We start from the raw sequence: 27166 nt of genomic DNA, 5'->3' as shown, positions 1-27166 counted from the left end.
GTGTGTGTGTCTGTGTGTGTGTGTGTGTGTGTGTTTAGCCCCTCAGCATCACCCAGGAGAGGAGCAGTTTGGACTCCGCCTAACTGACACCAAACTCTCCCCTCCCCTTTTTGCTCCCGTGTTAGCAGCCGCCGCTGAGCATTTGAGCAGCAGCAGCAGCAGCATCCGCCCTTCCTTCCCCTCCAGTCCTGACACTGCCTAGGAAGCGCCTGGGAGCCGCCGCCGCCGAGGAAGAAGGGAAGGAAGGAAGGAAGGAAGCCACCGCCGCGCTGCCCCCCCCCCCCCGGTTGGTCCGCCCGCCCGCCCGCCGCACCTTCGCCCCAGCTGGAAGAGGATGGGCTGCAAGCGGCTGCGGGGCATCCCCCGGTCTTCCTAAGAACTGCCAAAACAAAGCAGCGGCGGGAACGCGGAGGAGGGGAGGGGAGGGGGAGCCCCACCACCACCACCAGCAGCAGCAGCAACCCAGGCTGGGGTGGATGCGAGCAACCATGAAAGGCTGGATCGCCACCGCCGCTGCCGCCGCCGCCTCTTCTTCTCCTGCTGCTTCTCGGGAGCCGCGGGCTGCTGCTGATGAGCAGAGGACTACCGTGTGAAGGGAGGAGGAGGAGGAAGAAGAAGAAGAGGAGGAGGAGGAGGAGGAAGAAGAAGAAGAGGAGGAAGAGGCGGCGGCGGTGGTCGTGGCGGCGGCGGCGGCGAGGAGCCGAGTCGTGATTGGGTTGCCTTGCCCGAAAGGTACAAAGGTGTGGAAGAGGAGCGCGGCGGAGGGGTGGGGTGGGGGGAGAAGAAGAGGAGGCAAAAAAATGTCTTCGTCGTCGTCTTCGGTGGGGCCCCGCGGCCCTCGGCCCCCCACCGTGCCTCCCCCCATGCAGGAGCTGCCTGACCTGAGCCACCTGACAGAAGAGGAGAGGAACATTATCATGGCAGTGATGGACCGGCAGAAGGAAGAGGAAGAGAAGGAAGAGGCCATGCTCAAGTAAGCCGCCCGAGAGGCCAGCCTGCCCGCCCGCCTGCCCGCCCCTCCCTCCCTCTTTCCTGCCTTCCTTCCTTCCCTCCCTCGTTCATTCACTCCCTCCTCGCTGCTGGAGGGTGGGGGAGTCTGTTCCTGTCAGTGACAGCAAGAGGATGCCCTGGTGCTGAGGCAGACTTTTATGAATGGTGCAAGGGGGAGGAGGGGGGGGGGAGAGAGAGAGGGACCGACCGAGAGAGGAGGGACAGGGGCTCTCCTGTTTGCTTGCTTGCTTCCTTGCTGCTTGCTCAGGGATCCCGCTCAGGGGCCTTATTGCCTGACCCATTCCCTGCCGCCACAGGCTTTTTTCCCTCACTCCTGACATAACTTCTACTAGGAGATGCTGTTTATTGCCCTGCTTTGTCTCTTCCTTCCCCCCTCCCACCCCAAAGTATCCGCCTGGAAGAAGGCAAGGAAAGCCAAGGATCGGAGGGGGAAACAAGCCATTCATGTTCGTAGATATATATGTCTTCATGTGTTTTGGAAATAAGGATTTGGAGATGCAGTTTCATTTAAAAGGAAAAAAATAATAATTGGCATCTTGTGAGGAATTCCTTTGGGCTATTTTTTAAAAAAAGCTATCCTATTTTGGGAGGGTCTGCTGGGGTGGGGTTTCCTTAGCCGGAGCCTTTAAAAGGCCATGCTGCCCCCACCTGGTTCAAGCAGAGCCCAGCTGAGCCACTCTGGGACTTTGTAGCCTGTGCCTTGTGCCATCAACCACCTGCAGGAATTCTCCATTGGGGTGGGTCCCTTCTCTCTCGCCCCCCCCCCCCACAATCTATATTCTTTTCAACCTTTTTTTAAAAAACAAAAAACAGAGGTGCAGGTATTGAAGCATGGAGGGAGATGCCAAGGGTCCATTTCAGCACTAGGAATTTGGCAAGTGCAGATCATTGCATGCCTTGACTCGCCAAAATGGTTCTACTACGTACATGGGTGCTGATAAAAGGGGTCACTTGGTAGCCCTCACAAGCCTAGGTCTTCAGCTGCAAAATACCAAAAGGTGGGGAGGGGCCATCCGAGTGTCGGTAGATGCTACTTCGGAGCTCTCCAGTGTTAATGGAAAACCTGCCCATCTCTTCCCCAATATCCCAACCTCACCTTTCATCCACTACCCTTATAGGACCATATTTTCCCTCTTTCTGAAAATAAAGTGCCCTAAAATGTAGTGCTAACTGTCAAATAAATGTGTATGTAACAGCAGTTCAGAACTGGGCCTGTGGATTGGGATCAAGCTTTTCCTTCATTGAACATCCTCCAGGCCCATTTGCTGGAAGTGTCAGGCTAGGGAACAGAATACAACCCATATATCTGTATCCATAGATCTGTAACATGTAAGCTCCCTGTTGATACTCTGCATATTTGTTTCCCTGCCTGTGTGTTCCATGGGTTTATTTGGGGGAGAAATAGCTTTGACAAAAAGGATGTAAACACAATGGTGGGGTTACTCTTGGGGCTGAATCCCAACTAATGATTGCTAAGATGTTAAACTCTAGTGCTTGTCTGCATCCTTTTCCTTCGCCGCCACCCCGCCACTTGCTTGCCGTGTCATCAATAATAGATGGAAATGTAGAATCCTTGTAGGTTCTCAACTTCTGTGGTGTGTAAATTGTTAGAAAGGGACAAAGCCGGGTTAATGTTTGCCTCTGCCTTTGTGTATGTAGGTGTGCATGCAATCTGTCTTCCTTGTCTGATCTGTGTTGGGATTTGAATGCCTGTAGTAGTGGTGGCAAGGCCCAGTCATTGGGGAGGAAATGGATCACTTTACTGCTTACCTTTCATCCTGTTTAAGGGTGATGGTGATGTGAAGATGAAAGACTGCTGTTTGCCCCCCACTGAGATGTGAGTGACTTTGGCTAAGGAGGTCGTGGGGCTTGGGGGGGCAGGAAACAGAATAACCAAGTATGTAGTTAACAGAGGATATATGTGTTTATAAGTAAATCTATCAAAAGGTAATATTATTAGATAAAAAAGCTAATGAAATGTTATTGACACTCTGTCCAGCCATTGTTGCCTGTTGCCTGAACCCCTGCCCACTATTCCCTTATAACTATTTAAACATTCTAGAAATCACTGCTAATTTTGTGCAGCAGCTGTTGTAACACAGTGCCATATTTCACAAGCCCACTCTGAAAGGATTGACTGGCCTTCTCCGTGGCACATTCCAGCATTGAATATACATTTTCTTAAACATTGCTACATGTTTATTCTTCCTTGTCTTGCGCAAGCCACAATATGGTATTTTTAGGGTCACCACAGCCATGCAATCAATATAGGTTAGGCTGAGACACAGGGTCTTGCCCAAGAATATTTCAACATCATTCTACACTGTACATGGAGATGAGTGGACTGGTGTCGCCAACCTGTGGTGTACACATCATCAGCATTATAGCTAGTGGAATTCTTTGGTCATCTGGACCAGAGGAAGAAGGCTACTAAGCTGGTCAATAGAACAGTGCGAGGCAGAATTGTTCTCACAGTTGCTCCCTTCCTGATTTGGTGGCTCTTGGCCCTGTAGGCCAAATCCAGAACCACAGCAAGTTGTTGAGAGTCTTCTTGTGTACTAGAATAGTGTTTTCAGACTTGATGTGAGGGGCGTGCTTGCCAAAACGATGGGTGGCCCATGCTGTAGACATTGTGCCATAGTGCTAAGTATTTAAACTCTTTTGTATAATATTGAAGGATATATATTTGCTGAGTGCTTGGAAGCTTGATTAGTTTACATTGCTTTAAGAAGTATTCAGCGAGTTTGCCATACACCACAAAATTCTTACATATAGCCTTGCACAGCAGATTATTTTATTCCAAGGCTGTGGAGCAAGAATAATAATTAAAAAAAAACTATTGCATGAAGTAGAGGCAACTGTGCTTCCAGATGGACATTTTCCTTTGGGGACCAAGAGGTTGCAAAACTAAGTCCTAGGTGACAAAAATGGTGGCATGTGCAAAGTTGTTATATTGTTATATGATCTGCTCAGTAGGAAATTAAGTTATTTTCATTCTAGCTAGCTCTGTCACGCAGTACAACAAGGACTTCTACAATAATTTATAATAGTATTATGTTCTTTAACCTCTATGCTGGGAAAAGCTCACCTACTTGATTTCTGTGTGTCAGCAGGCTGATAAAGGCATGAAAGTAGTGGCCATTAAAGACATAGAATGTACCACCTATGTACAATTGTACAATTATAGAGAATGACACCCTGAGGGCATCTGAGAACTAATCATCCACAAGGAACCTTTGTCTGATCTGTTGTCTTCCAGATCGGTTGGACTACAATTCTCATCATCCCCAACCAGCATGCAAGTGTGTATACTGACTGGGGACAATGAGACTTGCAGTATGGTACATGTGGAGGACGCCAAGTTGGGCTCCCTTAGGGTAAAAACAGCACTCTGGGTTATTATTTTCTTAGCTTCACTAGGAATCACAGTTTCTTTGGGAAGAAGGATTGATCAATGCTATTTCCCTGTTTTGTGTCAAGAAGCGAACGCAGAATGAATTCAAGCTATTGAATGTCATTCTTTAATCCAGTGCCTATTTTTATGGGAGAAAGCCTCACTGAACTTGGTGGGACTGAATGCTGAACAGGCCCATATGACATGGCATTATGGATCAAATCTTAAAAGCTTTGGACTGAAAGCTTTTCTCTCTACTCTTGCATCTACTTGTTGGTGTGCCTTATAGCATTCAAAGCTACTTTCAATGGCTTCGGTTTCTCTGTATCACAGGAAGAAAGAGCTGTCCAAAATGTCACTTTCTTCCCGTGCTGATCTTTTATGCCACACTTGTGCTCATAGCTGACTAAAACTGGAAGTGTTGTTGGTGTTGTTCACACATGCTGACTTAGATTTCTCCAGTCTTTGAAATGCTCCCACTCCCCAGACATGTACTCTGTCTGAAAGGGCTGTTACACAGTCACCATAATCATAGTATCTTAGCCATGGCACAGTGCTCCAGCAAATGACTCTTAAGTTGCACCATGCAATATTTTACTTGCAGAGGGAGTGGTTATGGTTTTAGCTTTATTAAAAATTATATTCACAGGGCGTGTGAGTAACTGTGGAAGGAGGCAGCCAGCAAAAGTGTGCACACATGCCATCTGTACCGTAGGCCTTTGGTTGATTTTAATGTTTAATTAAGGCTTCTGCAAAGACTTAACTAAAAGTCTACTTTCTCTTTTTCTACCCACATCTCTGGAACAAATGCACACACTCTCTACACATTATTTGTGTTAAACTTTGGGTATACCTGCCCCAAAGTGCATCACTAATGTCCTAAATAGTTATAGTTTGTCCTAAATAGTTATAGATGGCAACCGGTGCAACAAAGACTCATGTTAGAGGCCGTATCCTTGGGCAAAGATCGCAACTAATACTACAGTATGAATGCATTTGCGGGTGAAGAACATTTTTGCAAGCTGGCCATCTATATTATCCATACTGCATGCAGAAGTCTCTAAAACGTCAGAAGTATATATGCATGCAGTGTGCATTTTTTATGGTGGTTAATTTTGATTTAGTTGAGGTGGGTGGGAAAGAAAAAAAAATAAAAGTGAGTTCTATATCCTCATCAGTCTTCACATCCCCGCTTTTATGGATTACTGTATATTTGTTACATTTACAGTATATTTCACCTTTCCCCCAGGGAGTTAAAGGTGATAAACATCCTCCTTTATCCTCACAATAGCCCAGTGAGATAGATGAAGCTGAGAGACAGTGAGTGGCTCAAAATGACCCAGTGAGCTTAACAGATGAATGGAAGGGTGGGCCTGAGCTTTTCTAGTTCTAGGTCAATACACTTACAATTATACCACATTAGCTGTCAAGGAGAGCACCCTGAGCCTGTGCAGAGCTGAAAGCCTTTCCTTCACTATGTAATTGCAGCAGATTTCTGGGCATGTAGGATTACCAGGAAATAGCTTCCTGATCAGGCAGCAGGGCTTCAGGGCAGACTGGAGGCCAGCTCATTACCTGCAAGAGCTGCTATGTCCAAACACCAACCTAAGGGGAGAAAAGGAAGAAGTTCCAGAGCACAACTGCGGGTGTCACAAAGGCAAACAGCCTCTCCCTTGAATCTCTCTGTTGCTTTTAAACCATCTCTTGTGTCATGACAGCCCATCGTGGGCCACTGAGTTTTTCAGCTTAGTAGAAAGAGGGGTCAGTAGGGGCATAGCAGAGGGTTGTAAAACTGTGTGTAACGTGGAGTAAATGAATTTCAGAAATGTGCTGTTCTTTCATAAAGCTAGAAGCCAGGGTTGCCCACTGAACCTGAATGGCAGGAGGCTCAGGACAGGTAGAAGTGTTTCTTTACTTAGTACATTAAAAATCTCGTTCACTTCTAAAAAAATGTAGTTATGGGCATCAATTTTACATGGTTTTATATTGAATTTGGATACACACATGGAAGATTAGTTTTCTGCAGGGTGCTACTCATGTTGCCTATGTTTCACCTCCAGTACAAGGCAGCTTCCCCCTGAATACCAGTTCCTAGGGAACATGAGTGTGAGTGAGCTATTTGTCCACATGTTTCACTTTTGAGCTTCCGATAGGCACGTGTTTGGCTACTGTGTGAACAGAATGCTGGGCAATAATAGGTCTGGGGCTTCCCAAGCTCTTATGACCAGGAAAGGCTCTGTTTTCCTTTGCTCCTGGTTGTGTATTTAAGAAGGACTTAATTTCAGTGTAGTTCCTCTAATGTAACTGTTATGCTGTGAATTGTGACATCTGACTTCACAACATAGTTGTAACTTATCAGGGATAGTGAGTGTATTTACTCAGTGGTGCTAAGTGTGTTGCCTTACACCAGGGAAATCTATAAATGCTGCCATTTTCAGTAGTGCTCTACACTGACTTTAGTCTCTTCCAACTGGAGATTTTACCAAAGGCTGCACTAAGAGCATACTCAGGTCAAAGCTAAGTGCTCTGGAAAACTCTGTCCATTATACGGTATTTGAGGACTGTTACTCTGAGGCACTTTTATAACGTGTGATGTTAATTCCTAGTGGCTGTTATTTAGTGACTTTGCAGTCTTTCTGCTTAAATTATAAGAACAAAAATGGTTGATGTTCAGCGCTCCAGCTTTGTAAATATGTGTGTGTGTATGTATATGTGTATTATGTAGATTGAATGCTTGGAGGATATCTGAACTCTCTAGTGTGGCTTCATTTATTGCACTGCTTTAATAAGTGCCACCTTGTCACTGCTGTTGGAGTTTTTTGCAGCCTCACATGCTGCCTGGAGAAGGTGTGGCCGGGAAGGACCATTCTGAGCCGGGGTGACTGTCAACCTATCCAGTAGTAACCAACCATTCCCTCCTGCTTCTGAATTCAAAGAGAGCCTCATCTCTCTGCTCTGTGTCTCTCTCCCATACAGTAGTTGAAAGCAGAAAGCTTGCTCTTTGATCTGTTCACAATTGTAAGCAAATAAAATGGTTTTTATTCTTTCTACTAAAAAAACACACTCAGTCTCAGAGTGAGTTATTGATACTATAAGTGTCAGTTAATCAGAAAAGGGGTGAACTAATCTGAGGAATCTGAAGCTATTCTGTTAATCCCTGCACTTCTGCTGTGCAGTTAAAGGAATTTAATCCAAAATCCAAAACTTCTGCATAGCATCCCATGGATAATAGACAGTATTATTTTATTCTAGATTAATACTTGTGTGAATAATGAATTCTAATACTGTGGAGAGTGGGTAATGTAGGTCTGTGTGGTCATCATAAAAACAATGTTTTAATTTATTTGTAACAGTTCTTTTAAATCTGATTTTAGTATTAGAAGTTAGTAGTAAGCTTTTAAATGCATAGGCCAAAAGTTATCCTGGTATAATGGCATAAATCAGTGGTTCTTAACCTTTGTTACTCGGATGCTTTTGAACTGCAACTCCCAGAAACCCCAATCAGGACAGCTGGTGGTGAAGGCTTCTGGGAGTTGCAGTCCAAAACTCCCGAGTAACCCAAGGTTAAGAACCTGTGGCATAAATCACAGTAACAAATTGCTGCTAGTTAACAAGTTGACACCCCTCACTGTGCAGCAATTCATACAGCTGGTGTGTTAAAAGGGATACAAGTGGCAACCTGTTCAGTAGTGTTAATTTGCTGCAGGAATAAACACCATTACACAGATGTAACTAACCAACAGGATTCTGGCCATTACATGTGAGTCAGCATGGAGCCTGTTACAAGCTGCAAAGAATAGTTGACCAATTAGAAAGGAATAGATGAGAAAATCCATAGTTAAAGTCTGCATTGGGAACACATCAATTTTATCAGGCCTCCCGACTTTACATTGTGATCTCCTAGCAGAAAATGTGTCAATGGCTTGCAATGCCACCTCCCTCTGATTTAGAAAGCTCTGCAGCATTAATAATAAGTCATTATACCTGAGTTCTATACAGTTATCAGTAGGGTCATCCAGTTGCTTTTCTCCTATTTTCTTTTCATATAACTCATTTCTGCATTACCATGTTTTATGGTGATTGCTTATTGTCTTTGGCTTCTGAATGGCTAGTTCCCTGCTGCTCTTTGACCAACACCACTGCCATTTTTTGCATGGCATTGCAGAACCACCTGTACACACCAGGCAGCTCTCGGGGCCTCCCTCTGCACACCACACCTACATCCCTTGTGTTTGCTCTGCCTCCCTGCTGCAGTATCCCTAGCACTCACACGCAGGCGTCTCCCCTGTTTGGGTGAAGGCTTTTCTATACTCTGCCAGGTTGTAGGGTCTTTTGGTTATCAGTTCATGCCCAGCACATGTCAATTTGACACTATTGCTCTCTTGCTAGTTGTTGGAAGGTAGCATTCCAACATTGTGACATAACAACACAATGTCATGATAGCACACACAGCATTAAACCTTCCCTATAGTAGTAGTAGCAGCAGAAATCTGCTGTTAACACTGGTGTTGGACATCTATAATCTATCTTCTATCTCTAAGAATGAGGAAAGGGAGGAGATGATTTTTCCCCAGTTGGATCATGGGCAGCTGGCAAAATGCTCAACTACCATAGTGATGTAGCAGCAACCTATTCCCCCACCCCCATGTAACACAGCACTAAACAAGGAGGAGATGTCTACACCTTATTGCATTTAGAGTAGAATCTTTTTTTTCTGCTGCAAGAGAGGAAATCCACTATCTCAAGAGAACAGGCGCTCAAGGGAAGGCAAGAGAGCAAGCAAACCATAACAAGGATCAGAAGTTAGAAAGGAGGAATTGGAAGAGACTGAGGAAGGGGGAAGCTTAATCAGGACATCTTGTTGTGGTTTTACATACTTTTTTTTCTGATATGATAGCACTTAGTGTAGGAATGGGAGGAGAGTGCACTAGATCACCTAACCCAAGCAATATTTCCTGGTCTTAAACAACATTCTCAACCATTATGCAACATTCGTCTGAATTCCTTTGTTGCCATCGCCATGTTTGCCAAATTCTCCTGGCTGCTGGGCAGTAAGGAAAGAATTCCTAAAATCATGCCACAGGATTCACACAGTGCTGAAAATGAGGCCTATTTAATCATGGAGCTTTGAAATAATGCATTACAAATCCCATGGTAACTTTTGACTTAATGTTAAAAAGTTACATTTGAAAAGTAACATAAATGAGTTGAAGGTAACAAGTAACATTCTATAATTACTTTTAACAATTTAAAGGGCTTTTCAAGGCCTTCATACAAACATTTGAGCTTTCCCTTATCAATCCTTTCTTTTAGGTAATAGGAAATCAACAAAAAGTAATGAGCAACGTAATAAATGACCACCAAAAGGAAGACAGCAAAGATCTGGGAGAAACAAAACCAAAACTAGCCAATGAAAAACAATAGTAACAAATTACCAGGAAGGAGGAGAAGCTTGCAACCTTACATAATAAGTTGAAGTAATTCTTATAGGTAAAAAGAGCATTTGCAGAGGCAGACATGTATAAATATTCGGTACATAGCATCAAAAGAGAAAAAAAAATTGGCCACAATCCCTAGTTACACAAATACTATATAAACCTTAAAATAATGGTTTTCAGTCTTTAATATCTCACATCCCACCAATTGCTATGTCAGGACCTACAATAATACAAACAAAAAGCACACTTTTTATGAGAGATACATTTATATGTTTGCAGATGTTGTGATATTATATCTGTCATTCATGGCACATGTTAATGATATTATAAATGTGCATTATTGGGAGTAAACACACAACAACAACAACAACAACAGCAGCAGCAGCAGCAGCAGCAGCAGCAGCAGCAGCAACAACAACAACAACAACAACAACAACAACAACAACAACAACAACAACAACAACTCCTCCATGCATAATTCAAAGTGATATTGTTGAGAATATATTTTGCTACTATGGCAGTTGTAAAATACAAAGATGATAACATGTCACATTTGCAGAGGACATGAGGACTGAGAGTAAATTCTTAGTAAACACGATGTAACTCCTGTGTCCCACCTGAAGTACCTCTGCATTCCACTGGTGCCCCACATACCACTGGTGAAAAGTAGAGATGGGTGTTTTGTATTCATATTAGAAACGAAGCACAAGACCAAAGGTGGTGATGATTCTTATCCTGCATTCCCAAAACTGGTCAACCCACTTATTGGGCTCCACACGATGCAGGGGTCCACCTTTAGGGCTGGCACACCAATCCTGAAAGGAGCCCAGCTGGCTGTCCCTGCCTCCCCAGACAGTTGACCACTGTGGTGTGGAGTCTCCCTGCTCAACCAATAAGTGGTTGGCTGCACAGGGAGGAGGGGAAGGGCTGGTTGGGCTCCTTTCTGGATTGGTGAACCAGCGCTGAAGGCAGATCTCTGCACTGTGTTGAGCCTGGTAAGTGGGCCGGCCAGTGTGGGACAAGAATTGGCACCACCTATGGTGCTGTGCTTTGTTTCCAATACGAATATGAAGCACCCATTTCTAGATTGACTTCAAGGCTGTCATGGTAGATGTTGTGCAACAAGAACAGGGGTTAGATTGCAGCCATTGTTTGTTGGTTTGTTTGTTTGTTTGTTTATACCCTGCCCCTTTAGACCATGTCTACTCAGGGCGGCTTACAACATAAAATAAATCAATATAAAATATATGTAATCATAAAAATACAATTGCAATATTAGTTAAAACAATTTATTTAAGAAAGGATTACCAAGATGGGATAGAATAAGAAAAGAAGAGATAAAAAGACTTAGCTGACTGGAGGGAAGGCCTGCTTAAATAGCCAAGTTTTTAACTGGCTTTTAAAAACACCCAGCAAGGGTACCATTGTTGTCTTTATCTCAGCCTAAGAGTCATACTCACCTGGCAAACCACAATTGCCAGTGAGGTTGTGCTGTCTCCCCTCCCTGATTCTGACATGGAAGAAGGGCCTTCCTCTTGATAAACAGCTCCTCAAGTGCAGCTGCCTAATCTGCTAAACTACTTTGTTGTAGGCAGGCAACAGCAAATATTGGCAGCAAATCGATTTTGTTTTTATAGCTTTTTTTCTTTTTTAAGAATGATCTGTTACAAGTAAATATGGCTACAAACATTATGAACATGAGCTGCAGATGTGTAACTTGTAGGCCAGTTGTAGTCCTCCAGATGTTGATGAACGATGGGTACCACCATTCTTCACCATTAGTCAGGCTGATATGAAAAGCTGAAGTCCAACAACGTCAGACACCGGTTCCATAGCCTTCCTGTAGGTCTATTGTTATCAAAGCAGGACTGCTATGAATGATGAGCAACTGAGAAAAAAAGGAAGTCATTTGAATAAGTGAAGAATTGTTGCAGAAAAAGACAAAGATACAAACACAGTCACAGTAAACACAAGTTGACCTATTTAGGAGAGCGATGTGACCAGTATACTTCTCTTATTTTTACGAAAACTTCATTTTTAAAAGAAACTGTTGTCTTGATCATTCTGTCCTTCAGGCAGTACTAAAAATCTTCTATGCCTAGCAATACAGGCTTAGAACCTTTTGCTGTTTAACTAAGTAAATTTTGATAGAAATGTATTTTCAAGTGTAACATTAAATATATCACTTATGTTTTAATATTTTGGAGCATTTTCAAGTCCTATCAGCATTTTGGATTATTAGTGCCTGCCAAATTGTGGACAGTTTTAAATTTTTGTCCAGTGTGTATTCAAGGAATTCAAACAATTTAATATTTAATGAATTTATCTTTCAGTATTATTGATACATTTCCTAGCATCAACACTGGTTTCTGGATGAAAGTGAAATGTAATATTTAGGACTGTGATTTTTCATTTGTACTCCAGAGACCATCAGTAAGCAGCACTTTCAGATGAAATGACAAGAGGAAGATGCTGAAAAGACAAGCCATTCTACAGTATGATTGGGAATATAAACTGAAATGCAGCCTGCCTTTTCAGCAATAGAACCAAATGAAGAGAATCAGGTTCTACAGTGGGAAACCTATGATGTACAAATTTAGGCCATACAATTGAAAGTTTTCTGTGTCAACAAGGCAGGAATTGCTCAAATCTCTGAGGAAGGCCTTTCCCAGCCTAGCTGAATCCTTTTAATGGGAGATACCAGAGATTAAACACACAGGATTTCCCTGTGTGCTCTTGTAGTGAGCTGTCATCTTTTCCCAACCATAGAGGGAATGGATTTCTTGAAGAATATCTGTAGAGACATCCACACCCTATAATAAATTGTTGGGGAAAGTGTGGCACATGAAATGGACAGTTGTGCCCCCACCCATGTTGCATCATTAAGGCTTGTAAGAGTAACAAAGACTTGAGCCTCAGTAAAATGAAATGTGGTGGCCATAGATTTTCTTAAGTTCTAAAGCAGTTTTAACAAGTAGCCGTGGCACATGAATCAGAATCTCCGGTTGCCTTATTTTGTGCTATTTGGAGCAAAGGAAGTGGCTCCCTGGAAGGAGCAGTTTGAGGGCTACCTATCTTAAGTGCCATCAAGTTATCTCCACCTTCTGGTGATTCTAGTAGGGTATTCAAGGTATCTGCAATGTTTAAGGAGCAATTTTATTATTGCCATTCCCAGTGAGTTTTCACAGTCATTTGAACATTGGTATCCTGGCTCTTAGTAGGACACTCTGTCTGCTACATTGCATTGGCTCCTTAGGTCTGGTCAATGCTGGCCATGAAAGAAAAGAAAGCTCTCCTCTTGGCATGTCTCGTCATCGTAGAGCAAGACCTGTGCTGGCAACACTCTTCATTCTGATGCTAGAATTTCCAGACCTACCCAGTGGCGTAGCGTGGGTTGCCAGCATGGGGCAAATATTATTTCCCCTAAGCAGTGGACCTGCTGCCATTGTTTTCCACAGTGCCCCGCCCAAAAAATATTGTGCCCCGGGGCAAAACTCCCTGTCTTCCCCCACACTATGCCACTGTAATCCTGTAAAATATGATGGGAACAGTGCATTTTAAAGTATTGGAAACTTCAGCTAGCATGTGTAGTAGTAGCCTGAAGACACAGCAGGGCCTTGTTTAAGAAGGTAGGATAGGCAGAGGTCTGTGTAATTAAATGCATCCCTATTCCATGGATTTTGAAAGCAAGGAGCCTCTGGAGTCAGCAGTTTTGAGCAGAAAAGTGTTTGGCATTTGGGGCTGTGTCACCTGACCATTTCTCATCCATATCTGTTTCTCCAAAACTGCACAGGGTGAAGGGAGACTAGTTTTGAATGAATTGACACTCAGTGGTGGGAAGGATTCAGCAGCCCCACAATTCCTCTGTTGAAAGCTACAGCCCACTGAGGCTGCTTTCCGTTTAAAGCAAGTCAAGGCAGCGTTCCATCTTTGTGTTTGCCATGCCATTAACTCTTACAGTATTGGATGTATGGAAACAACAGAACCAATTAATTTCAAAACAGTAATGTTTATTTGAAGATTAAAAAAAAAACCTCACACTTTAAGGGAGAAATTGTTTAGCATTTCAGGTGGTATGAAATAAATAGCTGATACTTACTTAAAAAAAACAACACAGTATTTTCAATCAACCATGCTCCCATGCAGTTACAATGATCAAGGCATTATGTAGAGTTTATGAGGTGCCCTTACCCCCAAGACTTGCTAGAACAGCACAAAACGTTTAGGATGGGTTATATTCAGAAGCCCTGAGTCAAAAACTATGATGTCATTTCACAGGCAGGTAGGCCAGCATAAATATCAGCCTATAGCTCTATATCAGGCCATACTTCATCTGTCGACTTGTCAAGAAACGTAACTGATTATGGAAGTGTTGTGATTTGAAACTTGCATTCCTTACCAGCATCTACTAAAAGAAAACCTGCCCATTGAAAGGGTGCTTTAAATCTCATTGAACTGGCTTACATGGCATGGCATGGCATGGCATGTTTTTGGTTAGTCTTCTCTGGGAAATGAGGCAGCTGCACTTGCCCTTTCCAGATCAAACAGTCTGAAGCAGAGGATCCTAGAGAGATCGGCTTTATTAATATTCTAGTGATTTCAGTAGAATGATAATTTGAAAGAAGAAACAACCAAGGAAGCTGCATGGTGTTGGAGCTTAAAGCAGTCCTTCAGCTTCAGAGATACATCATAAAACCATGTCTCTGTGCATGCACATGTGTGTGAAGCACACATCCATCAGTCCTGGGAAGAACTTGTTATCCTTCCACTCAGAGTGTTGTTTTTGGAGTGGCATAAGGGTCCGTAGTGGCAAGTGCTGTCATAGAGCCTGCTATTCAAGAAGTCCTGTAGTTTTGAGCCTGCAGTCCCTGGCTTCACTACACACCTGGACTTACTATGCTTCAAGAGGAGCATTTAGCCCCCTGATTATCCAGGATTCTTGCTGACATGTGGAAAATACATGCGAGCAGGAACCTCTCCTCTGCAATTGTGTCTCTGTGTATATAAATGAATGGCAAGAAAGAGGGCTACACATACCCCTCAAATTATATATATGAACCGCATTAATGGAGTGGTATAGAAGTGTAAATAATAAACACACACACACACATGTGCACGCATGCTTTGTATATATAAAGCATGCACACAACGTGTGTGTTTATTATTTCTACTTCTATACCACTATTAATGCGGTTCACAACATGCAATAAAATTGTACAATAAGGCATGCTGTATGCTGTACATAACAATAAAAACCACAGTGTGCAATAAATTCAGTAAAAAATACAATAAAACTCTGTCACTAACTAAATCAATAAATCTACCTTTAAATAAAATTACACAAATTAAAACACATTTAAACACCTCAGGTCAATAGTTTAACACTAGCAGAAGGCAGCTTTATATCATTCTGTCGTGATTAGCTTCCTAAAAACAAGGAGAGAGAGTGCCTGGCAAACCTCTGTAAGAAGCTTATTCCTAAAGGAAGGGGCCACAATCAAGAAACTTGGTTCCTGGTGCTAGCTCTTTCGGCCTCCTTGGGAACCACAGTTTTTACATCAAGGACTATGAGGAGTGGGTGTGGCAGGTAGCTATTTTGTGGGAGGGACGTTCTGCCAAGTATCAAGGTCCTAAACTGTTAAGGGCTTTCTGAGTCATGACCATCATCTTTAAACAAACAGGGAGGCATGAAAAGACTGGAGATGTGTTTTTCTATCTGCTGGTACCTGTAATCACTATGGCTGCTGTGTTTTGGACCTGCTGAAGTTTCTGTACTGACTTCCAAGTACAGCCTTGTGTAGAAATCCTTATACTGTACTGTAGTCCATTTTAGAGATGAACCACTGTTGTGAGGTATTTCTTATCCAGGTAGGGGTACAGCTGGTCCATCAGATGAAGCTGATAAAAGCCACTCTTGACCACAGCAGAGATTTGCACCTCCATAGAGAGAGCCGGGCACAGGAGTACCTGCAAGTTGAGAACCTGATCCTTCAGGGGGAGAGCAACCCCATCAAGGCTAGGTAAATATCCATCTAACCCATTCAGTGATCCTACCGTCGGTAGAACAGCCATCTTATCTAGATTCAGTTCCAGTAAATAGCGTTTCTGGGAATGAATGTAATGCTGAATATGGCTAACAAAAATGCAAGAACCTTCACTTTGTTCACCTTCCTCTGAATTAGCTACCGTACTTTCCTGTGTATATGACACTACTTTTTTCTAAAATCATTACAGTAGAAATTGAGGGGCGCCTTTTACATGGGAAGTAAGCTGAGAACAGAATGGCCCATACCTTGCCTCTTTAAACAGGTTTCTTTCAGTCATGAGTCTTAGCTGCCTCCAACCAGGAGGCTTTGCTTCCTACAATCAGGAGACTTAGCTTTCTCCAGTCACAAGCCTTATGGAACTGATGTCAGCTAATGCTGAACAAATCAGTTGGAATACACCTCATTGGATGTGGAGCCTGTAGGCTCAAATTCTGCAGGGACTTCTAATGTCTGAGCTGAGGCAGAATACTCAAAGCTAAGTTTTCTTAATTTGGGGGTTAGAAAATTGGGGTGCTGTCTTATAAAAAGTATAGGCATCCTTCAGTCTCGAGAGACCATGGTAACGTGCTCTGTATCGAGGAGTGTCCTCTCCAGAGCATGAAGCCTGGGCAAAGTAATATGGAGGATAGGCTGTTACCCAAGCAGCAGATCCCCCCTCTCCACATTGCTGAAAGGTTTGAAATCAGAGTTTTCCTTCTCCTAGATGGGCTGCCTTCCCAGGCTGACGAGCCCCACCTACCCGGCCGTCTTATAAATGGAGGTGTCTTATAAATGAAAAAAAAAAAAAAACAGTGCTAATATTTGTGTCTTTATTGACAAGCTGGTAACCTCTGTTCTTCCAACCCTGGTTTTCTATTTATCCCAGACACAGGAACGTGAAAAACGCCAAATACTAGCATTTTCAGAGGTGCAGTGCTACTTCAGATTTTTGTGCTTTCTTTCTTGTGATCTTGCTGAAGAAATATTTCCTTTACACATTCACTATGCCTGCTTTTGCAGCTTTTTTGGAGTTGTTTCTTGGTTGTATTCAGTCATTTAATTCTAGACCACTAACTTTGTCTTGCTGTAATTTTAGCATCAACGAAAATGCTTACATCAGCTTTCATGCTTAAATTGAAACAGTGTTGGTTTTCTGTCCTTTTAAAATGCAGAGTAACTACTGGAGTAATTACTGCTTGTTTTGTAGGCTGCAAGCACACCTGTGCTATGCTGCTAATAATTCAGGACTTGACTGCTATGAGCACCACCCAACTCCGTGTTTTAGTTGGTATTCCTGATGTGTTGGGAACCAAAAGCTTTTGTTAACTCAGGTTTTTAAATCTAAACACACAGCCATTTTATCCAATCTTCAACAGTTAATGAAGGAAAAATTATCAGTTGATCAACAACATTCCATGCTTTATGTTGAATGTATCATGTTTAATTGGTCAAGAAAAGGGTCACCATTGTAGTACTAAAATTTCCCTTTGAGGAATGGTGTCCATGCCATCTAACACCATTGAAAAAGCTGATTGCATGTTCATTTTATGATTCAAAACAGAAGAAGATTTCTAGACATATGCCGAACTAAGCAGAAAGAGGGCCAATTCATTTGTGGTTGTTATTGTTTGTTTTTGTGTGCATGCCGTCAAGTCAGTTTTGAGTTGTGGTGACTCCTTTCAAGGTTTTCTAGGCAGAGAATATTCAGAAGTGGTTTGCCGTTCCCTTCTTTGGGGGGGGGCATCCTGGGACTATGCAGGTGTGTGTGTGTGCGTGTGCATGTGCGCCAGAACTTGGACTTCCAAGGCCATGCTAGCTAGGGAAATTTGAAGGATAGTACTCCAAAATATAATTTCTTCCAGATTTGTAACTCCTTCTCTTTCATATTGTCTCCTTGTCATATTGTCTCACTGCTCTTGTCTTCACTAGTTTTGATTCCTCCTTATTGTCATCCTTGCCTTGCCTACTACCAACAAGGAGGGTAGAACAACACACGTTGGCTTGCTATTACTTTAGTTTGCAGTGAGTTGTTCTAAAGATGACATCAGATAGGTATACTTCATAGAAAATGGATGAGGGGAAAAAAATGCTCTTCCTGCAACTGTAAGATATTAGGTTGATGTGGTGAGTAACAAGCACCACCTTTTTGACGCCGGGAGTACTGGTACCAGAGAAAGTCATGGAACTTCATTGTATTACCACTCACCTGTGATGGAGGTAGGGAAGGATGACCTCAGCTGATAACTCCACATGTTGGCACATTGCTGTGGGTGGTGGTGGAACATGATCTTCCAAATTAGTGTTTGCTACAGTTTTGTAAGACATGCAAAAGACACCAAATTCTGTGCCCAGCTTATGCACCATTGCATTAGTAACAATGCTGACAAGGTCTCGGTGTGTAGATTCCTACTTACATTTTGGTGGAGGGTGGTATCTAAAATTGGACCTGTTCTAACATTGCTCATATGGCCTTTCTGAACAGCCCCCTCAACAGCCTCTTCTCAGAATGAGAGCCTTGGGCCCTGTGTCTAAATCTAGACCTCAGAGATTTCTCAGATGGTCAAGTCCATTTCCTTATGATACCATCATTTGGGGGTTTCCCAGCTTTTCTGTGCTCCTGTCTGAATTCTGAAAGGTTAAAATACCTCTGCAAAGGCTTAGTAACTGGAGTAAGATTTTAAAGTAAATAGTTACCAGTGTTTTCATTCCTAACCTTTTGACTTTGGTCCTGCCCCTGAACTGGGTTGTCACCCCTTAGAATGTCTCTGAAATCAAATAGGGAAATTTCTCGCTATTAGCCTGAAATATTAAGTATGTTGGTATCTACAAGAAGAAACCATCTTATGGTCCTAATTAGTGATGTTTTCTTCTTCTGGCTGCCAGCTGGGAAACTCAGCATAGAAATGTCAGCTGGGATGGGGAAAATAATTCGCATATTGAATCTTTTGAATTCAGGTTCCATGGGTACTGGGAAATACAATTGAGATGTTAACAGGGGCATATTCACCTCTCTTGCAAGGATCCTAATAATAGTCTACATATGCTGCTCACGCGCACACACACACCTGGGCCCAAATCTTGGAGAAGAGGAAGTGGTGAGAGACAATATTGTACTGAAGGGGATAGTACTGAAGCTCAGGCCAGATAAGATTACTCCACCATACACTGCAGTGTACCCTGTCACCCATCACAGCCAATAATGCTGGCACTAATAGTACACATGGTCCAACTGGCTCATAGGATTTTCATTGAAATTATTGCTAGAGACTCATGAGATAAGGCCACAAGAAAATGCAAGCCATGTTCTCCTGGCAATGCTTGAACTGAGCAGAAGTTTCCTGTCTTCTACCAGCTGCGTCACCATCATCCTTACATACTGGGAAAGACTTCTTTGACTAAAGAACTTAAAACTGCTTGAGAGCAAAAGGATGTTTAGTGGAGGCTGAAGGGGTAATTTTTCATAGAATATATTAAGCGGACTAAGTGTCTCAGTGTCCCTGAACTTTGGCTCTCTTATCTTCCTTTGAATTTTGCAGCCTGATTATGTATTGTTAAACTATGATAATGGGAACCAGCTTCTTCCTTTTTTCATGTTTTATTTAAATCCTTCAGAACATGTTGTAATAACTAAAAATAATTCAAAGCTGTGTTAGAGGACAGCCTGTTTACAGCAGGATTTTAAACAAATTTCCAGGGCTCTAACATGGATGCTTGGCTGGTATATTTTTGGCAAACGGCTGCCACAGAGGCAGTCCTATTTATCCGAAATCAGAAAGACATGTTGTGGCTGTCTTCCACCATTTCATCCCTGTGCTACCTGCCATCTCAAACGGAATAATATTTTATGGGAACCAAGTTCCATTGATTTCTGTTTCCATTTTCTGTAGCAGAACAAAGGAGATGCTTTTTCTTTCTTTTCTTTGTTCGTAAGTGGAAAACTGTGTTCTACTTCAGTTGTGTTTTAATATGTGGACTCGTTTTGTGTTTTAAGCTGTATTTTATTCATCCTGCTGTGAAGCCCCTTGTATCCTGTTTTTGGGTGAAAACCAGGATAGGAATCTTATAAATAAAAAAATACCTAGTTGTCAATGCTCTTCAGGCCCTGGTGATGTATTCCTGTTCTATTTCTTGGGGATGTTTACAGCCTGTCCTTCCTTTAATAAGCTCAGGGCAGATTTTAATTCTCCCATTCACCCTGTGAGGTAGATCAGGTATTCACCAAAAGTCAGTCCCTAAATTTCACATCATCCACATGTCTCCTGCATTTGGTCTAAGGAGTACCTAGCCACCACCTGTGCTTTTCTCATCCTTCTCTAGAGATAAACCAGCATCTCACCTGTGCATATCTGTAGCAAACAGAGCAGAAACACCCAGTTATTTCTGGGGCCCTAGTGAGGCTGCAGCCCATCAGGGAGCCAGTGATGTCATTTTTGCCAATTTTGGTGTTCTCTACAAGATCCTATGAATAGTTGTAAAATGTGATTGGTCTGTGGGTCAAGTTGTGAATGACTGGTACACCACTCATCTGCTTGGACAAAAAGGTTTACTAGACAATGACGTATGTACTATGGTAAGATGCCACTTGAGAAATGATAAGCTCTCTTCTGCCAAAGATGTTACTGTGATATTGCAGACGTTATTTGTAGCAATCAAGGCAGTATATAACAAAGTAAACAAGTAAGTGTGTGTATGTGTGTGTGTGTGTGTGTGTGTGTGAGAGAGAGAGAGAGATAGAGAGATAGAGAGAGAGAACAAGAACAGTTTGATCTCTGTTGAGTAAGAGCTAAAACAGGATATTGAAATGAATTTATTTAGCATCTGCAATTCACAGTAACTTCATTTGTGATGTGCAATGTACACTCAGCCATTTAGAATAATGGTTAGCATTTTATTTATTTATTTATTTATTTATTTATTTATTTATTTATTTATTTATTTATTTATTTATTTATTTATTTATTTATTTATTTATTTATTTATTTATTTATTTATTTATTTATTTATTTATTTAAACTTAATTTAATTTAATTTAATTTATATGCCGCCCACACTACCCAAAGGTCTCTGGGCGGCTTACAACATTTAAAATACAATAAAAATACAGAACAATTAAAATATAATTAAAATATATATAAAATTTGCCCTCGGACCCACAGTTAATATTATTTCAATTATATTCCTGGAAATGTTTCTTCTACAGTGGCATAAAATTGAGATTACATCTTTCCCCCTTGTTGTTATTGCTGTTTCAACTACTAAGAGGGTACTGCATAGTTACAGACCTAGTGTTCTATTCTTATTACCTATGAATGTGCACAATGTGTGTTATGTGATTCCCTATAAGCTACATATTCTTCTGTTTGATAGCTTTCTTCCTTCTAAACATTCTTTATGTCAAAAGACTTATAGATGGGGAAAGCATCTGATTTTATTTTGTCCTCTCCCTTTATGGTGTCACAGACTTGGGCACCCCTGAATAAAAGGTTAAATCCTATAACCAGTTACCTGCCAGTAAGTCTTGCTGGGCTTGGCTGGGTTTGCTTCTATATAGATATGGACAAGATGGACTGTGTTAGCACTTTTTTCATATTAGAAATAAGAATGTTATAGTGTTTCCTTAGAAACAAAACTTGAGGTTGACCAATACGTTTTTTTGGATCTATAAGAAGTTACAAATAAGATCAGCTTTCAAGTTCTCCAAAACTTTTAATCAGGCAAAGGTGGTATAAAACTTGTGTTTAAAGTAAAAAGTTAAAAAAAAACACCACACACAAACAAACTGGGCGAGATGTAATTATTTTGGCTCTTGAAGCCAGACTATATCATTTTCTAGTCTTTTCCCCTCTGTTTGCAACACCAAAGATCTGATAGTTCCCTTTAGGCAAGGAACAGACATTCCTTGTAGGTTTGAAGCAGAAAAATGTGAAACAAAGTCTCAATCTTTGTATCAGCAAAACTGGAGGATAGATCTTGGCATCACACTAGGTTAAAAAAAAGTTACAACCAAATTAGATTGGAGGAAATGAGATCCTCACCGAGGTTCAGGTCCAGTTTTTTTTTTAATTTAGGAAACGGCCATATATTGAGCACAATCTACTTTTTAAATCAATTACCTAATTTGAGTCTGGATGCTTTATGCAAAATTCTTCCAGGTTGGGACTAGAGGAATACACAAAACTATCAGTATCTAACACAGTGGGAGAAGTTATGGAACAACACCAACAGCAGATTGTCCTATAAACAGCAGATTGTCCCCTTTCAGTGGCTTTCCAAAAGAATTATGTCCTGTTTCAGTTACTGTAGATTAATCTTTAAAAGTATAAAGCACCTTGAGTTTTCTCTTGCAAAGTTCTTTATTTACATGGGAGCAGAAAATGTGCATTATATACGGTCATGGCCAAAAATATTGGCACCCTTGCAATTCTGTCAGAAAATGCAACCCTAATCTCAGAAAATGGTTGCAGTTGCAAATATTTTGGTACTCACATGTTCATTTCTTCGGTTTGCATTGGAACAACACAACAAAAAAGAAAAGAAAAGTCAAATCTGATACAATCACACACAGAAACTGAAAAATGCACTGGCCAAAATTATTGGCACCCTTAATTTAATATTTGGTAGCACCCCCTTTGGAAAAAATAATTGAAATCAATCACTTCCTGTAACTATGAATGAATTTCTTACACCTCTCTATACTGGAATTTTGGACCACTCTTCTTTTGAAAACTGCTCCAGGGCCTTCAGATTTGAAGGATGCCTTCTCCCCATTGTTGTTTTGAGATCTCTCCACAGGTGTTCTATGGGATTCAGATCTGGCCTCATTGCTGCCCATTTCAGAACTCTCCAGCGCTTTGTAATAGTTTCTGAGTGTTTTTTGAAGTGTGTTTCGGGTCATTGTCCTGCTGGAAGACTCATGACCTCTGGTGGAGACACAGCTTTCTGACACTAGCCACTATATTGTGCCCCAAAATTCTTTGGTAATCATCAGATTTCACAATACCGTTCACACAGTCAAGGTATCCAGTGTCAGAAGCAGCAAAGCAACCCTAAAACATCTTTGAACCTCCACCATGTTTGACTATAAACACTGTGTTCTCTTTTTGGAATGCCTCATTTTTTTTTTTGTAAACAGTGTCATGATGTCCTTGACCAAAAAGCTCTACTTTTGTCTCATCTGTCCACAGTACATTCTCCCAGAATGATTGTTGTCACATAATTTTCGGCATACTGCAGTCTTGCCTTTTTATTCCTTTGTGCCAGCAGTGGTGTCCTCCTGGGTCTCCTACCATAGCGTCCCTTTTCATTCAGATGGCGACGGATAGTGTGAGCTGACACTGTTGTACCCTGTGTCTGCAGATCAGTTTGAATTTGTTTGGAAATTGATCTGGGTTCTGTATCCACCATTCGAATAACCCTTCATTGTAATTTTTCAGTCATTTTGCTCTTCCGTCCATGTCTAGGGAGGTTAGCTACAGTGCCATGGGCTGTAAACCTCTTGATGATGTTGCGCACAGTGGACACAGGAACATCAAGATCTCTGGACTTGTAGCCTTGACATTGTCGATGTTTTTCCACAATTTTTTCTCTCAAAGCCACAGACAACTCTTTACTCTTCATTGTTTTCTCCATGCTCAATGTCACACACAGCACGAAGGTTGAGTCAAGTTTTCTCCATCTTAACTGGTTGCAAGTGGAATTACTATATTGCCCACACCTCTTACTTGCAACAGGTATATCTAAATACAAATTAAAGGAGCATCACATGCTTGAAAAGCAATTATTTCTTACAATTTAGACAGGGTGCCAGTAATTTTGGCCAGTGCATTGTTGGCCAGTGTGGGATTGTATCAGATTTGACTTTTCCTCTCTTTTTGTGTGTGTGTGTCGTTCCAATGCAAACTAAAGAAATGAACATGTGAGTACCGAAACATTTGCAACTGCAACAATTTTCTGAGAGAAGGGTTGCATTCTCTGACAGAATTGCAAGGGTGCCAATATTTTTGGCCATAACTGTAGCTAGGCTATTAATGGCATGATGATGATGATGTCAAATCAATTCCTACTTATGGCAATCCTTGCCAGGGTCTCCAAGATATAAAGTAACCAGGTACTGTTTACCATCCCCTTCCTGGGATAGCAAGGTACAGCAGCTCACTGAGCACAAGCTATTCAACATCTATGTCCAAAATCTCATAATGGCTTGTAAGATTGATTCAGATGGGTTTTAACTTTGAGACTGCTGTTTGCACGGAAAATCCAAGAAGTCAATTTGCCTAGAAGCTCTTTTACTATTTAAAATACATTGAGTGTGTGAGAGAAACAGCATGCATGCCTTTAATTCTGACAGCATGTTTGTGTCAAACTTTGCTACCTGCCTCCAATAAAGGGAGACTAGAATGTGGGAGTATTGTGTTAAGACAAAATGCAGCATTAATTCAAGACAGAAAAAAAGACATACTGTGTTAACAGTTATCTACATATATTAACTTGACCTTGAGTCTGTCTACTTTGACACTTTGGAACTACTATTGAAAGTTATTTGAGTTTAAGGTGATGATCCAAGTAGCTTGAAAAGCTCTGGCTCGCCATGTAAAACTGACAGAAGCTTAACTATAAATTGAGCTGAGGTTTCTCTTGCAGGACTGAGAATTATCCAGGGAAATAGTTTCTGGGCACAACCCAGCATAGAGTCAGCTGTACTTATTAAACTCATTGCCTTCAGTGAAATTAAGCACATTTTTCTCTGCACTAGACTGGAATGATAGACCGGTATCTTCCTTTGGGTTAATCTTGAAACAGTGGCTAATTATATAGCTACAGATATAAATATAGATATAGATGTTAATTCTAATTTTGATTAATTGTTTTTTTAAAAAACCCACAAAACCAAGCAAATTAGTGTCAACCCATAGACACATTGTGCACAGTTACTGCACAAGTGGAGATATGGACTTTTATTCTCACACTGTGGTCTTCTGCATCCCCTCCCCCATTCACTTAAAACCTATTTGTTTCTATTTAGATGTGATTAATACTGCAATTTTTCTTTGCTTACATTTGCTGTGTATGTATCATCCCTTTTTTACACATATGCCCCCGGCTGATATAGGAAAAAACTTACTAAATCTTCTGTACACATAGGACTAAGTCAAATTTCTACTCCCAACTAGAGTAAACGCATTGAATGCGTGTGGTGAGCAACACTCTAAGTCAACACTCAAGTTACACTGATTCAATTGGATGATTCTACCTGGAACTAACAATTGGATTTAACCCCTAGTTTTGTGAGCATCTTGTTTTTCAGAAAAGGCATGTTAAGATAAGAGAGACTTGGAGCTGACATCTCCTTAAAGTGGGTTATTATCACTATGTCAGCTGGTGGAAATGTGATTCATTCCATCTATTTTTCCTTCTTGGGTTACTAACTGGGGCCAAATGCGTAGGTGTCCAGTCACAGACCCCAGCATCCGCTATACAGGAATGTGAGGGAAGTTCACTTTCTTCTCCTTCTGCCTTTCTTCTCCTCTTTGTGCTTTTACCTGATTAGTTTACATAGCATCGCCCTTCAGCAGTCTAGGGTTCTTGTGCCCAATTTCCTATTACTGGCCTTTTGTACCAATTCTTTGGTTATCCTGTGGCATCTTAGATATGTACAGTGGCATGAGCTTTCATGTGTGTTAGAGCCCATTGCGTTTGTGAAACCCACCTGGCAAAGTAGGCTCTAAGCCACAAACATCGTGCCATGATATATTTGTTAGTCTTCCTACCTTTCTGGCATTTGTTCCTTTATTCTCTGTGCTATACACTACAGGTACAAAGTGAGTGTCACCGTCGCTTTGGAGGAATGTGTTTTGGGGCTGCGGGCTTGGTGTTTCCTCAGTTGCTTTATGAATTGCTTTTAACAGCTATCAGACAATGTGTCTTATTTTTATGTAAGTACCTAAAGATCATTGTACAGTGTCCCACTCAATAGTTATGTGGCATCTCTTGTTTCTGACTATTTGCTTGTGGGTAAAACAAGCATTGTCTGGCTGTCCTACCCTCATTTGGTCATCTGGTTACAATACCTCATACAATACCTTTCTGTTGAATAGAGCATGATCTTTTAATGTGTAATGGGTTTTACTGCCTGACTGACAAGAGAATAACTTAACTAGTAAATGCAGCAGAGTTATAGAGATGCTGCGTTTAATCTTTAAAGTGCTAAATATCTGGGGATCTATTTACATATTTCTCTTCATGAGAAGAGAAGACTCCCTGGAAAAGACCCTGATGTTAGGAAAGTGTGAGGGCAAGAGGAGAAGGTGACGACAGAGGATGAGATGGTTGGACAGTGTCATCGAAGCAACCAACATGAACTTGACACAACTAGGGGAGGCAGTGGAAGACAGGAGGGCCTGGCGTGCTTTGGTCCATGGGGTCACAAAGAGTCAGACACGACTAAATGACTAAACAACAACAACATTTACATATTTGAAAGAGCATGCTCCATGTTTAACTACTGAGACCCTAAGGCCTCCAGACACATTCCTCCTCCAGATTTACCTTATAGTGAGGTGGGTGGCCACAAGAGTGAGGGCCTTCTCAGCAGGGGCACCTTCTCCATGGAATGAATGCCCTCCCCACAGAGACTTGCATGGCACTGACATTATGGTCATTTTGATGCCAGATAAACATTATCTTCTTCCCAATATTTTATGCACTTCTTTGAGTGCTTTCAGATCTTGGCACTTTTCTGTTTTGCAGTCGGTTTTACTTTGATTTTGTATGTTGTAGTTTTTTGTTCTTGTGTTTTCCTTTTTGTGGCTGGTTTTGTACTTGATTTTTATTATGTACTCTGTGTAGTCATCACATTATTGTATTCAGAGAACTTTGGATATTGGACAGTTGAAAAAATGGAACTAAGTCAATAAAATAAATGAAAAGGGATTATAACAGGCAGAGCTTCTTTTACTCTGATCTGTTAGACTTAAGCATATCTGAACATATTGCAAAGAACAAGAGTGAAGATTTAGTCTGCAAAGCCATTTCTGTGCCAGCACAATTTGTTCCTTTTTTAAAACAAAAAAAAACTACAATAACAGTACCATTCTTGTAATAGTCTGTGAATAGTACTCTGCTGCCCTTGTCTGAATTGCATCTATACTTTTATTAAATTCATCTTTCCCTTCTTTTGGAAAAAAAAAAACAAGAAGTCATACCAGGTTGTCTTCTGAGTATATATCAAAATGCTTTGTTCGCACCCATTAAGCTTGCATGTATATATTAATACAATTTTGTGGGTGGCTAGTTGGAAA

The 27166-nt window shown here is 41.5% G+C and overlaps 1 protein-coding gene across 48 annotated transcripts in view; it reads left to right on the top strand.

Moving 5' to 3' along the window:
* Positions 1 to 599: 599 nt before the first annotated feature.
* RIMS1 (regulating synaptic membrane exocytosis 1) overlaps positions 600 to 27166 on the top strand; it is a 324125-nt gene continuing 297558 nt past the window's right edge. For 46 of the 48 annotated variants that reach the window (XM_078385861.1, XM_072999957.2, XM_078385965.1 and 43 more), the window contains exon 1: positions 657 to 973. In XM_078385861.1, coding sequence (XP_078241987.1) covers positions 801 to 973 — 173 coding nt within the window. In that variant the 5' untranslated portion in view covers positions 657 to 800. Of the gene's footprint in view, positions 974 to 27166 lie in introns of all 48 variants that reach the window. The other 2 variants (XM_072999690.2, XM_072999862.2) reach the window with 2 other exon arrangements.

This window comes from Pogona vitticeps, chromosome 1 (genome assembly GCF_051106095.1).
Source record: "Pogona vitticeps strain Pit_001003342236 chromosome 1, PviZW2.1, whole genome shotgun sequence".
NCBI classification, from domain to species: Eukaryota; Metazoa; Chordata; class Lepidosauria; order Squamata; family Agamidae; genus Pogona; species Pogona vitticeps.
This window is presented reverse-complemented; position numbering and strand designations above follow the sequence as displayed.